This window comes from Schistocerca gregaria, chromosome 6 (genome assembly GCF_023897955.1).
Source record: "Schistocerca gregaria isolate iqSchGreg1 chromosome 6, iqSchGreg1.2, whole genome shotgun sequence".
NCBI lineage: Eukaryota > Metazoa > Arthropoda > Insecta > Orthoptera > Acrididae > Schistocerca > Schistocerca gregaria.
This window is the reverse complement of record NC_064925.1, coordinates 86,109,554-86,124,316: the sequence shown is the minus strand read 5'-3', so window position 1 is coordinate 86,124,316 and position 14,763 is coordinate 86,109,554. Positions and strand designations below refer to the sequence as shown.

The window sequence follows — 14,763 nt, the reverse complement described above, 5'->3', positions numbered from 1 at the left end:
CCATTATGGAGTAAGGGGAGTAGTTTACAATTGGTTCGCCTCTTACTTTAAGAACAGAAAGCAGAAGGTAATTCTCCGCAATATTGAGAGTGGTAGTGATGTTCAGTCCCAATGGGGCACTGTTAAGTGGGGCATTCCCCAAGGGTCGTGCTGGGGCCACTGCTGTTTCTTATTTATATAAATGATATGCCTTCTAGTATTACAGGTGATTCCAAAATATTTCTGTTTGCTGATGACACCAGCTTAATAGTGAAGGATCTTGTGTGTAATATTGAAACAGAATCAAATACTGTAGTTAATGAAATAAGTGGCTTGTGGAAAATAATTTGATGCTAAATCACAGTAAGCGAGATGGAACAGTTCAAGTTCCTAGGCGTTCGGATAGATAGTAAGCTGTTGTGGAAAGCCCATGACCTGGATCTTGTTCAGAAACTAAATGCTGCTTTATTTACCATTAGAACAGTATCTGAAATAAGTGACACTTTAACATGAAAAGTAGTCTACTTCGCATATTTTCATAGGCTTATGTCGTATGGTATTATTTTTTGGGGTAATTCCTCTGATTCAAAAAGGGTATTTTTGTGTCAAAAACGGGCTGTTCGAGCTATATGTGGTGTAAGTTCGAGAACCTCTTGTCGACCACTATTCAATAGTTTGGGAATTCTGACATTGCCCTCACAGTATATATTTTCTTTAATGTCGTCTGTAGTTAGCAACATTAGCCTATTCCCAAGAGTTAGCACCTTTCACTCAGTTAACATTACGCAGAAATCCAATCTGCATGTGGAATGAACTTCCTCGACTCTTGTGCAGAAAGGAGTGCATTATTCTGCTGCATCCATTTTCAGTACGCTACCACAAGAACTCAAAAGCCTTGGCAGTAGCCCAAACTCTTTTAAGTCTAAACTGAAGAGTTTCCTCATGGCTCACTCCTTCTATTCTGTCGAGGATCTCCTGGAAGAGCTAAAAAATTAAGCAAATTCCAGTGTTACATTGTTGATTTTCTTTATTTAAACTTACGACTTGTCACCTGAATATGTTTTTTTATATTTCATTTTATCTGTTTCTAATATCATGTTATAATTTCATGTATTGACTCGTTCCATGACCATGGAGACTTCTCCTTAATATGGGTCCCACAGAACAATAAATAAATAAATAAATAAAGACTGCAATGTCAATTATGCTGTGAAACACAGAAGAGAAAATGGGTCAGGAAGTACATTGAGGGCCTTTATGAGATGGAACAACTTGTCTGATGGCATGATACGAGAAGAAATGGGAGTTGATAAGGAAGACATAATGAAGCCAGTATTAGAGTTACTTTATCAAAACTCTGAAAGACATATCCGCAGTTCGTGGTCTAATGGCTAGCGTTACTGTCTCTGGATCATGGGGTCTCAGATGCAATTCCCAGCGGGGTTGGGGATTTTCTCTGCCTGGGGACTGGGTGTTCGTGTTGTCCTCATCATTTCACCCCCCCTCCCCACCACCATCATCCTTTCGTGACAGTAGCTAGATTGGATTTGTAAAAATTGGGGCTTTGTACAGGCGCTAATGACAGCACAGTTGAGTGCCCCAAAAACCAAACATCATAATCTCGTCTGAAAGACTTGTGATCAAATAAGACAGCAGAGATAGACAATGTTCTCATGGAATTTCTAGAGCCACTGCAGGAGGTGGCAACCAGATGACTATTCAAATTGGTATGTTGAATCAATGAGACAGGAGATGTACTATCTGACTTTTGGAAAAATATTATCCACAACATCCTGAAGCTAGCAAAGGCAGAGAAGCATAAGAACTATTGCACACAGCATAAGAACTATTGCACAATCAGCTTAGCATCTCATGCATTCAAGTTACTGACAATAATAAATGTAAAAGAATCGAAAAGAAACTCGATGAGTTGTTAGACGAGGATAAGTTCGCTTTAGAAAAGGAAAAGACAAAGAAGAGATAGTCCTGGCATACTTGACAAATCAATGTATATTCATTGAATCTGTTGACCTAGAAGAAGTGGTGTTTGAGCATGTAATCTGTAAGATGTTCAAAATTCTGAGAAAAACAGGAGTAAGGTACAGGGGAAGACAAGTAATATGCAACATAAGAACTAAGAGCAAACAATAAGAACAGAAGGTCAAGAACGAAGTGCTTGGATTAAAGATGATGTAAGACATGGATGCACACTTTCGCTCCCACTGTTCAATCTACACATTGAAGAAGCAAGGAAGGAAATAAAAGAAAGGTTCATGAGCTGGATTAAAATTCACCGACAAAACTGTTATACTCAGTGAAAGTGAAGAAAAATTACAGGAACTGTTGAAAGGAGTGAACACTAATTAGTACAGAATATGTACTGACAGTACATAAGAAAGACAAAAGTAATGAGTGCAGAAATAGAATTAGCAAAAAAAATTAACATCAAAATTGGCGACCTTGAACTACATGAAGTTGAGGAATTCTGCAAAACAACATGACACATGAAGCACAGAGGGCATTAAAAACAGACTAGTAGAGGCAAAGGAGGCATTACTGGGTATTTGAAGTCTACCACTTGCCCTATCAATTACAATCCTCAATTAATCATTCTGAGAAAGTATGTTTGGGGTGTAAAAGAAAGAATTGAAGCATTTGTGAAATGGTGCTACATCTGTTTTTGTGGAATGTGTGTGTGTTTGTTTTTCGATATATTTTCGTCCTCCTAATGTGTACGTACTGACTTTTTTATGCACCCTATTGGAATCGTGGTTTATGGTCGTTTCCGCCATATTTGTGAGTCATGGGTCAAAGCAGACAGGTGGGAATCGGACGCTTTCCAGATGTTGAAAATTAGGTGAACCAATAACATAAGGAATAAACAGGTTCTCTACACAATCAGCGAGGTGGAAAAACACGAACAAGAATGTACTGGATGATAGGACCTCCGCAGATATGTTAAGGCATCATGGAATAACTTCTACAGTACTACAGAGAAGATGATTCCACACAGTGAACTATAATTTGTTAAGGCTTGACTAAAACTTTTGCGATGTTTCCCTCTACAGCTACTTACAAAAACTGTAGGACACCAAGTTTATATTTTTGTATGGCCCGTAATAATGAGATAGCCGTGATGACTTATTGCTAAAGAAAAGGCCTGAAAAACTGAACTGCTCATATGACTTCAAGCAACTGGTTACATAGATAAACCTCACGACGGGGATGCACAACTGAATCTGATAATCTGGAACAATGCAGAATGCAAATTTTCATAGGAAAAAAAATGATACCCATGGTTCAAGGCCTAGAGTTTTTACTTCAAAATGGGTCCCTGGCATTGCTGCTTCATAGTTCACTGTATGTGGAACTGACATGGAGGCAAAAGTTGTTAGTGATAACAATAGCTACAATATCATTAACTGTGATGACAATGAGGATGACACTTAAAACTGATTGCTGAGGAATTCCACTCTACATTATCTACATATTGGTTGCTGAAATAGAGGAGTTGGACAGAAATATGGATACATCTGAAATACAACACATTACTCTGTCTAATATGGTGTAGGAAATGGGTTGGCAATTAAAACAGCTCCCGGTCATCTCGGAATGGATAAACACAGGTTCTGTGTGGTTCCCACAGTAACACTATATTATTCTTCCTGCAAAACTGTGGCTACATCTGGTAATGATGATGGAGCTGGATAATGATCGTGCACTATTATCTCCAAGGTAGACCACAATGGCTCAATAATATAGAGATCTGGTGACTGCGGTGGCCAAGGGATATAGAACAATTCATCCTTGTGCTCACAAAGCCAGTCCTGAGTCCTGGACGATGTGAGCTATGTGAACAGGGGTCGTGTCACCTTGGAACACAGGATCAACATACCAATGGATGGACATGGTCAACTAAATTGGTCATATAACAATTGGTAATAATGTGACGTTACAGAGTAATCGTGAGACCCGTAGGATAAAGTGATATGGCTGACCAAATCAGCACTAAAGTCCCTCCATGTTGCACTCTTGGGAAGTAAACTCTGCTGGAAGTTGGAAACTGTGTGACTTTGGCACATCACTGATAAGTAGTTTTGGAATTTCAGCTCACTCTGCAATTTCCTGCTTATGGAGCCCCTTTCATGTTATTTTGGTGCTGACACAATTTGACAGTGTATCATTTAGTTCTGTAGTGACTTTTGCAGCTTGTCCTCTTACTTTTTGTCACAATCCTCTTCAATGACCATGCCTCATGGCCATTCAAACCACATTTTCATCTGTATTGTAACTAACAGGAAGATGTCATTCCACATTCTTCAACACGATGCCTCTTGAAACAGTACACACTTCGGCTATCTTGGTTACAGAAGCACAGACCATACAAGCACTAACAATTAGCCCAAGTTCAAACTCACTTAACTCCGACATAATGCACTTAGAACCTCACAGAACACTGATCTGAACAGGACTGACACATACAACATATTGAGGGCATTGCACAGGTGTTGTCAGTGCTCAAACACAACAGTGCAACCTGCAGGGTTGGATAGGACCTGCATTTATGTTCAAGTATGCATTTCTTGCAGCTTTTCCATATTTTTGTCCAACAAAAGTATAGTGTAGTAACCAAAACCAACCGCGGGAACGCCTTGGGCTGCGGGATTGGAACCGCCAGGCGGGGAAGCCGCCAGCGGTGGTGCACGCACCACCAGGTAAACACAAGGACAAGTCGAACTACAGACCAACAACAACCGACACAACAAGGAAGAGATAAACAATGGAGGCTTGTAGAAACCACAACACCAAACACCAACAGTAAATCCAGTTGGAACCAGAGCCAGGCAAATGTCAACAACGACCAGAACGCAGTACCACCGAGATAGAGACGCAATCCAGAGCAATTACCAGACTGACTGGAGGGAGTGGCTATTGGCCGCAGTTTGCACATGGTGTAGAGGTGGCGCCCTTGCTGTGCGGACGAGCCGCCGCGGACGCGGAGCCCTCTATGGGCTGGCCTCGTCCATTTGTTTTGGCGCGTGTTCGACTTCCACTGCAGGACGTACTAGATATAGGGCCTACATATCTGAATCCAGTTGGTATCATTTGTCTCCTGATGATCAAAGAACACAGCAACATGATGTTAGGACTGCACAAAGGCATTTCATAGTGGGGATAGTGATCTATGACTGACCAGAATTTTCGATACAGCTTTGAATGGCATAATCCGTCAGGCAGGGGGGTTACCTTCATAGTCTCAGATGTTATTGGATTTAGCATAAGAAACACATATGTTTTTCTTTTCTCCAAAAAAATTCCTGCCCCGAGATACAGCCCTCCAAAGATGAAACCGTGAACACCATTTTGAAGATGACAACTTCAGAATTTTTTTTAAAATGCTGTATCTATGCTGCTGTAGATATTTTGTTAGGAGCTTTTTATTTGAAAGATAATTGCTTTATGATTACAATGGTATCCTCCATTTGGATATATCTGTTTAGAGTTCTTTTACTGTTGCCTCTTGAATTTTTTTTTATAATTTACAGAATTTTTTTTTTTTCTGGTTATTAGTACCACATAGTATATTTCCTGTAAAGAAGAGCTTCCACTTTTAAGTTGGACATGTTTAATTTTTAAAAATCTTTTTTTTTAACTTTCAAGGGTAATTTATGTCTTCACTGAAGTTGTTTCTTACTAATTTCTTTGTTCCAATGTTTATTACTATTGCGTTTTTTGCAGTTATTTCGTATCACTTTCTTTGTTGCAGTTATTTCTTTCCACTTTCATTGTTACAGATATTTCTCCCTCTTTGTTGTAGCTTCTTGTCAGTTTCTTTGTCATGGCTGTTCATTGCAAGTTTCTGCACTGTAATTGTTTATTGCTAATTTGTTTACTGCAGAGGCTTCTAATAAATGAGAGACCATCCAGTGAGTTTTGTGTTTTGTGAGGATTTTGTCAGTTGTCACTGCTACAGCGTGTTTAGTGAAAAGGTCTGTTTGAAATGTCTTCTCACTGGGGACACAGGAGAGAAAAGTGTGCTGACTATTTGCATATCCATACAAGAGTGATGTATAAGACAAACAAAAAAACAGACATTGTTCATGTTGGGAATAAGTGTTCTCATCTGATGACTCTGTTTCAAAGTGAGAGTATTTCCAGTGATGACTTTTTGTGTTCTAAATGTATTGACAGAATTAGAACAATGATAGTATGTGAACAAAGTGAAGCCTCCCATGGTGCAGATGATGCAGATTTTGCAATAGAGGAAGAATGAGAGTGGAAAGAAATAACTGCAACAAAAAGATGTGATAAGAAATAACTACAACAAAGACAACAGAAATAAACATTGTAACAAAGAAATTAGTAAGACACAACTTCAGCAAATACACACATTACTCTTGAAAGTTAAAAAAATGATTTTTTAAAAACAAAGCTGTCCAACTTAAAAGTGGAAGCTTTCTTTTTCAGGGAATATAGAATTATATGGTACTAATCAAAGAAAAAAGAAATCAAAATTTTATGGATTGGCATTAAAAAAATTCCATAAATTGTACAGAAAGTTCAGAACACTAAAGTAAAAGAACTTTGACAGATAAGTCCAAATGGTGGATTTCTTTTAATCATAAAGCAGTTCTATCTCAAATAAAAGAAAAGAAAATTGAACAAAATATCTTTTTTTTTAGGGGTGGGGGAAACGTGTTTCTTACTTATTCCTGAATGCTAAATCCAATAACATCAAAGACTAGAAGGTAACCCACCTGCCTGAAGTGATATGGATTATGCCACATAAATTAAGGTCCGATCCCACGCGTCGGCTTTGACCAGTGATGTATGGGTGTTGTTGGGTGTGACATCATGACGGCACGGAGTTTGGTTTGTGAGTGTGGCGTGTTTGTAGATGTTGTGTTGTGTTTTGTTGTGCTCTCTAGTGGTATGTTCAGGATTTTCGTTTGTGTGGTGTAATGGGCTCATTATCCAGAATTGTTAGTGTGTTGTGTTCGTAGTGGAATTTGTTTCTGTGAGTTAACGATTTTGTGTGGAGGTTAATTTAGTGTTGTTCGCTGTACATTGTGTGGTAATTTTAGTAAAATTAATCGGTTATTGTTTTTGTTCAGGAATGGATATGACGGATAAAATTAACAGTGCACAGGTCAAGGGAAGTGTTTGATCCCAATGTGTGGCTGTGTATGTTAATATTGGTATTGGGAGATGTTTTTGAGCTATATAGGGCAAGGGAAGTGTTTGTTCCTAATTTATGGGATCGGGAGCTGCTGTTGAGCTATATAGGTCAAGGGAAGTGTCCGATTCAAGATGTTATTGTGTTTAGTGGTATTTGGAGAGTTTTGAGATATCGGCTTTTTTCGTCGTTTTGTATGGGGGTGGGTGTCTAAATTTGTTTATATTTAGTTTGCCCCCACCTAAAAACACCCAATTTCCCATGCTTGTCCCATTAGTGTCAGTAGGCTTTTTGTGGAAAGTGTGTGTGTTTTTCAATGTATTTTCGTCCTCATAATGTGTCCGTACCGACTTTATATGCGCCATATTGGAATCGTGGTTAATGGTTGTTTCCGCCATATTTGCGAAGTCATGGGTCAAAGCAGACGGGCGGGATCGGACGCTTCCGTATTTCCTTGATAAGAGCTGAAATTTGCCAAAAAGGGCAAGAAGAAAACCATATGTATCATAAATGTTCTTAGTGTTATATATGCTGCCTTTATTTAGGAACAGTCTCTCATCATGGGGGGAGGCGTTTATTAGTTATTGGGAGCTCCAACGTTAGGCGAGTGATGGAGCCCCTTAGGGAAATAGCGGAAAGGTCGGGGAAGAAGGCCAGGGTTAACTCTGTCTGCTTGCCGAGGGGGTCTCATCCGAGATGTGGAGGAGGCCCTACCGGCGGCGATAGAGAGCACTGGGTGCACCCGACTGCAAATTATTGCTCATATCGGCACCAATGACTCCTGCCGTCTGGGTTCAGAAGTCATCCTCAGTTCGTACAGGCGGTTGGCGGAGTTGGTGAAGGCGGAAAGCCTCACTCGCGGGGTGGAATCAGAGCTAACTATTTGTAGTATCGTTCCCAGAACCGATCGCGGTCCTCTGGTTTGGAGCCGACTGGAAGGCTTAAACCAGAGGCTCAGACGATTCTGCGGAGAGCTGGGGTGCAAATTTCTCAACCTCCGCTATCGGGTGGAGAAATGTAGAGTCCCCCTGAATAGGTCAGGCGTGCACTACACGCCAGAAGCGGCTACGAGGGTAGCGGAGTACGTGTGGAGTGCACATGGTTTTTTTTTTAGGTTAGAGTATTCCCTCCCTAGGCCCGACAAGACGCCTCCTGAGACACGGCAAGGCAGGAGTAGGCAAAATGCAACAGGGAATAACAATATTAATGTGCTAATAGTAAACTGCAGGAGCGTCTATAGAAAGGTTCCAGAACTGCTCTCATTAATAAACGGTCACAACGCCCATATAGTACTAGGGACAGAAAGTTGGCTGAAACCACATGTAAACAGTAATGAAATCCTAAACTCAGATTGGAATGTATACCACAGAGACAGGCTGGACAGTGAAGGGGGAGGTGTGTTTATAGCGATAAGAAGTGCAATAATATCGAAGGAAATTGACGGAGATTCGAATTGTGAAATGATTTGGGTGAAGGTCACGGTTAAGGCAGGCTCAGACATGGTAATTGGATGTCTCTATAGGCCCCCGGGCTCAGCAGCTGTTGTGGCTCAGCACCTGAAGAATAATTTGGAAAATATTTCGAGTAGATTTCCCCACCATGTTATAGTTCTGGGTGGAGATTTTAATTTGCCGGATATAGACTGGGAGACTAAAACATTCATAACGGGTGTCAGGGACAAAGAATCCAGTGAAATATTTTTAAGTGCTTTCTCTGAAAACTACCTTGAGCAGTTAAACAGAGAACCGACTCATGGCGATAACATATTAGAGCTTCTGGTGACAAACAGACCCGAACTATTTGAATCAGTAAATGCAGAACAGGGAATCGGCGATCATAAAGCGGTTACTGCATCGATGATTTCAGCCGTAAATAGAAATATCAAAAAAGGTAGGAAGATTTTTCTGTTTAGCAAAAGTGACAAAAAGCAGATTACAGAGTACCTGACGGCTCAACACAAAAGTTTTGTTTCAAGTACAGATAGTGTTGAGGATCAGTGGACAAAGTTCAAAACCATCAAACAATATGCGTTAGATGAGTATGTGCCAAGCAAGATCGTAAGAGATGGGAAAGAGCCACCGTGGTACAACAACCGAGTTAGAAAACTGCTGCAGAAGCAAAGGGAACTTCACAGCAAACATAAACATAGACAAAGCCTTGCAGACAAACAAAAATTACGCGAAGCGAAATGTAGTGTGAGGAGGGCTATGCGAGAGGCTTTGAATGAATTCGAAAGTAAAGTTCTATGTACTGACTTGGCAGAAATTTTGGTCCTATGTCAAAGCGGCAGGTGGATCAAAACAAAATGTCCAGACACTGTGTGACCAAAATGGTACTGAAACAGAGGATGACAGACTACAGGCCGAAATACTAAATGTCTTCTTCCAAAGCTGTTTCACAGAGGAAGACTGCACTGTGCTTCCTTCTCTAGATTGTCTCACAGTTGACAAAATGGTAGATATCGAAACAGACGACAGAGGGATAGAGAAACAATTAAAATCGCTCAAAAGAGGAAAGGCCGCTGGTCCTGATGGGATACCAGTTCGATTTTACACAGAGTACGCGAAGGAACTTGCCCCCTTCTTGCAGCGGTGTACCGTAGGTCTCTAGAAGAGCGAAGTGTTCCAAAGAATTGGAAAAGGGCACAGGTCATCCCCATTTTCAAGAAGGGACGTCGAACAGATATGCAGAACTATAGACCTATATCTCTTACGTTGGTCAGTTGTAGAATTTTGGAACACGTATTATGCTCGAGTATAATGTCTTTTCTGGAGACTAGAAATCTACTCTGTAGGAATCAGCATGGGTTTCGAAAAAGACGATCGTGTGAAACCCAGCTCGCGCTATTCGTCCACGAGACTCAGAGGGCCTTAGACACGGGTTCACAGGTAGATGCCACGTTTCTTGACTTGCGCAAGGCGTTTGACACAGTTCCCCACAGTCGTTTAATGAACAAAGTAAGAGCATACGGACTATCAGATCAATTGTGTGATTGGATTGAGGAGTTCCTAGATAGCATGTCATTATCAATGGAGAGAAGTCTTCCGAAGTAAGAGTGATTTCAGGTGTGCCGCAGGGGCGTGTCATAGGACCGTTGCTATTCACAATATACATAAATGACCTGGTGGATGACATCGGAAGTTCACTGAGGCTTTTGCAGATGATGCTGTGGTGTATCGAGAGGTTGCAACAATGGAAAATTGTACTGAAATGCAGGAGGATCCGCAGCGAATTGAAGCATGGTGCACGGAATGGCAATTGAATCTCAATGTAGACAAGTGTAATGTGATGCGAATACACAGAAAGATAGGTCCCTTATCATTTAGCTACAAAATAGCAGGTCAGCAGCTGGAAGCAGTTAATTCCATAAATTATCTGGGAGTACGCATTAGGAGTGATTTAAAATGGAATGAACATATAAAGTTGATCGTCGGTAAAGCAGATGCCAGACTGAGATTCATTGGAAGAATCCTAAGGAAATGCAATCCGACAACAAAGGAAGTAGGTTCGCCCACTGCTTGAATACTGCTCAGCAGTGTGGGATCCGCACCAGATAGGGTTGATAGAGAAGATCCAACGGAGAGCAGCGCGCTTCATTACAGGATCATTTAGTAATCGCGAAAGTGTTAGGGAGATGATAGATAAACTCCAGTGGAAGACTCTGCAGGAGAGACGCTCAGTAGCTCGGTACGGGCTTTTGTTAAAGTTTCAAGAACATACCTTCACCGAAGAGTCAAGCAATATATTGCTCCCTCCTACGTATATCTCGCGAAGAGACCATGAGGATAAAATCAGAGAGATTAGAGCCCACACAGAAGCATACCGACAATCCTTCTTTCCACGTACAATACGAGACTGGAACAGAAGGGAGAACCGATAGAGGTACTCAGGGTACCCTCCGCCACACACCGTCAGGTGGCTTGCGGAGTATGGATGTAGATCATCTGTTTTTCCAATTAACTTCACCCTTTTGAGGAAAGAAATAATTTTGACAAACACCAGTTTTGGACTGACAATAAATGTGCAAGCAGACCTTGAACTTCAGTCACATAATGAAAATACCAATTTTGTATACATAAAATTTGTGTACACAGAAAATTGTGCTCCGTTTGCGGGATTATTCATTTTGGTCACATTTATTGGATACAATTATCTAACAGTCAATATAATCCTTAAATGTGAAATGCTCCATTCCAAAATGTGATACATTTGATTCCTAGAACTGATTGTGAAATTTAGTGTTGCTTCATACCATTCAAGGGCAGATGGAATACTGAGTTGGTTCAATGGCAAAGAAGCAATCAGGCAACATTGGCTAAATCAGAATTTATGGCTCTTGTCTGCAAAGTATGGTCAAATGCTTTGTAGCTGAAAAACATAATTTCAGGCTTAAAAAAAAAAAAGCATTAATTTGTCCCTACAAAAGGTGATCAGAGTGCCCTGTTCGATGACTGAATACCAAAAACGCTCAGAAATATAACAAGCACGGCAAAACAAAATAAAATGAACTAATTAATGTCACCAGTGGCAGTCTTGACGTGGATCACAGCCCTTCTTAAAATGATACCGCACCACTTTGCTGTGATGGAGGAGCAGTTGAAGCCACTAGTTCTTTAAGAAGTAATATAATCTCTATTTGCAAGAGAGAATTTGCAGCAAGTTTTGAGAATTTTCTCTTTCAGAGAGTAAAAAAAGTGATGAACCTGTAGCCAAGTGCAATCAGACAGACCCATAATCACAGGTACAACCTCAGAGGACTACACCAAACTCACTTCTGAGAAAGAAAAGCCTCCAAACCAAAAACTGAGTTAACCAAAAGGCAAAGCTATGCCTTTGACAAAAGCTATGGCAAGTATACAAAACAAAAACTGAGGAGAACAATTCCAATTCGGACATCTCTTTGAAGAGCGACCACAGCCCTTTCAAAGGACACATCCCAGCATCTACCTGGAGTGATTTAGGAAAAACATGGAAAACCTAAATATGGATAGCTGGACAGGAATTTGATCTGCCTTCCTCCCAAATGAGTGTCGAGTGTGCTAACCACTGTGTCACATCAATTGGTGAGGAGTAGAAAAGAGGAAGTCACACAGCTACTCATATTTCTGTACCATACAAAATGTACTGTGAAACAATCTGTAAGTTGTGGATCTACAGTTTGTGGCAAGGACAGAATAATTTTTAAATTAAATGACAAAGACATTTTTCTTATAAAAAAACAGTGTTGCTACTGGGATGGGATATATGAGATGAGGAATCTATTTTGTGTTTAATGGTCCTGTTGATGTCCATGACAAATAAAAAAGACAGTGATTTCCTTATATTATTATTATATTGTATTAGTGTCATATTTAAGTAGTAATTGTAAACAGTTCCTACCAAATGTTGGTTGGCTCTATATTACTTAAAATAGAAAAAAATAAATAGAGAAATTTTTGTAGTTCACTCTGAAAGAAGTACCATGTCATAAATATTTCAAAAATGTTCTCCGCAGAAAAATTCCAGTCAGCATATACATATATATGACTTTCAGTTCTCCATTTCATTTCAGAGATATCAACCTTCTATATTCGGTATACATTATGAATTCCAGTTTTGTATGGTATTCTGGACCAACCATATCACATCTATGAGTTCCAGTCAGTAAAACGAAGCAGTGCACTAGTCTACATTTGTAACTTTACAGAATTAAATATACTTTCATTTTAAATCAGCTTATACTTTATTATTAATACTTTTTCATCTATTAAAAAATACAAACAAACTTTGTTGTATTGTATCATATTTAGGGTACTTAACCGTTCTAAAAATGCAAGGGGTCCACTATGTAACTATCGCTCTTAAATTAAACTGGTGATGTAAGTTATATTACTGCTCAAGGTAAACATTTTACGTCTGGTCTTTCATATCTATATAAAACGGGGCGAACGAACAAGAAATTTTAATTACATGATAGTACTTACTTGAACTGGAGGCATTTTGTAACTTCTTTCTTCACGTGTAGAATTTCATACAGAAGGTTCTGCAGCTGGAGATGATAGCTATCTAACTGTTGCTTAGCTTTATACAGTGTCTCTCTTGATTGCTTGGTTCTAAACTTTTCTAGACGATTCAACTTTTTCAAAAGAACGAACAACAAACATCCTTGTATTCTTTTCTCATTTATTTTATCGGCGGCCTGACTGCCCTGGGTCTTTAGCTCGCTAATCTCAACCATTAAGTTACGATATTCATCGCATATTTCATAAAACCGTTTCCTGTCATATGTTGCATCCCTCAGTTGTGCTTCCGTCTCTTCAAATTCAATGACATTCTGCAAATATACACGTTATAGTAAGACGGGCATGTAAATTCAAAGAAATAGTCTTATGTGAGAGTCAAGAATATGTTTGGTTGCAAAAGGCATATTTTTCGAAACATATTTGAGGTTGAAATATTTAACTTCAGTCTAGCAACCTTTGTCATTTCGTGGAAATGCAAAATAAAATTATTGTTGTTTCATTTCAGCTCATACAATAAAAAAACGAAAACAGCAATTACTTCGTAATACCTTATATATATCGCCATCAGAAACTTTTACTGAACCTGATGAAGCACCGGAGGTACCCTTGCGACGTTTTTTAGGTGGTATATTATCCTTTTCGTTCATTGTCTCTTCCACAATTATTTACACATGCTGTAAACACACAATGCAGAGTTTCTACCTAACAACAACAACTGCAGCACTCATACACTCTGATTGTGCATATACGAAAGATATATCGACCTTTGTCCAGCAACCGAATAATTTGGGTTGAAATCGTTACATTTCCAACTTTTTTGCGAAAAAACAGTAAATAGTTATTAAGACACATGCAAGTCGAGTGCATTAAATAAATAAAGCAGGACCAAAATACTGCTTATTCAGAACAAATAGTGGTACAACGTATATGAACAGTGGCCTATTCGGAGAGGGAGGAGGCCTCCCACACTTCCTCCACATTTATAAAACTGAGTATTCCAGGGAGTAGAATCTCTCCTGGACATCAGTATATGAACAGTGGCCTATTCGGGGAGGGAGGAGGCCTCCCACACTTCCTCCACATTTATAAAACTGAGTATTCCAGGGAGTAGAATCTCTCCTGAACATCAGTATAGCCGGATTCACATCGCGACAAAAGTGACGCCACAGCTGCAGTTGCAATACAGTTGTATGAGTGAATTTCCAGTTTTTAGTGGCGCAATATAAGAGATGCAACTACTGTCATGCCACGTAAAGTTCAACTTGGTTGTAGTTTTTGTGTCACTTTCCTTTCACTACTGCTTCATGATAGCAGAACTTCGAAACACGAGCATTCTGTCGGAGTTATTGTGGAATAATTGCTACTGTACTCCATTGATTTCAATGTGTTTTCATTTCATTACTGGAAAAAGTGAAAACATTGGTCGGCAGGTACACTTTCGAGAGTCTGGTACTACAAAAACAGCAACCTATGTTTGATCTTCTGCAGTAGTGTGTGTGTGTGTGTGTGTGTGTGTGTGTGTGTGTGTGTGTGTGTGTAGGGGGGAGGGAATATTTAGAAATCAATGACGTTTCCCACAATCTTCAAAGATTTTTGGTTGAATAA

General features: G+C 39.7%; 1 protein-coding gene across 2 annotated transcripts in view; it reads right to left on the bottom strand.

Moving 5' to 3' along the window:
* Window positions 1-13,905, bottom strand: part of LOC126278356 (THO complex subunit 5 homolog) — a 155,945-nt gene extending 142,040 nt beyond the window's left edge. The window contains exons 1-2 of one of the 2 annotated variants that reach the window (XM_049978411.1): window positions 13,707-13,905; window positions 13,120-13,469 (exon numbers count right to left, since the gene is read on the bottom strand). In XM_049978411.1, coding sequence (XP_049834368.1) covers window positions 13,120-13,469; window positions 13,707-13,805 — 449 coding nt within the window. In that variant the 5' untranslated portion in view covers window positions 13,806-13,905. The remainder of the gene's footprint in view (window positions 1-13,119; window positions 13,470-13,706) is intronic. The other variant, XM_049978412.1, reaches the window with a different exon arrangement.
* Window positions 13,906-14,763: the final 858 nt, after the last annotated feature.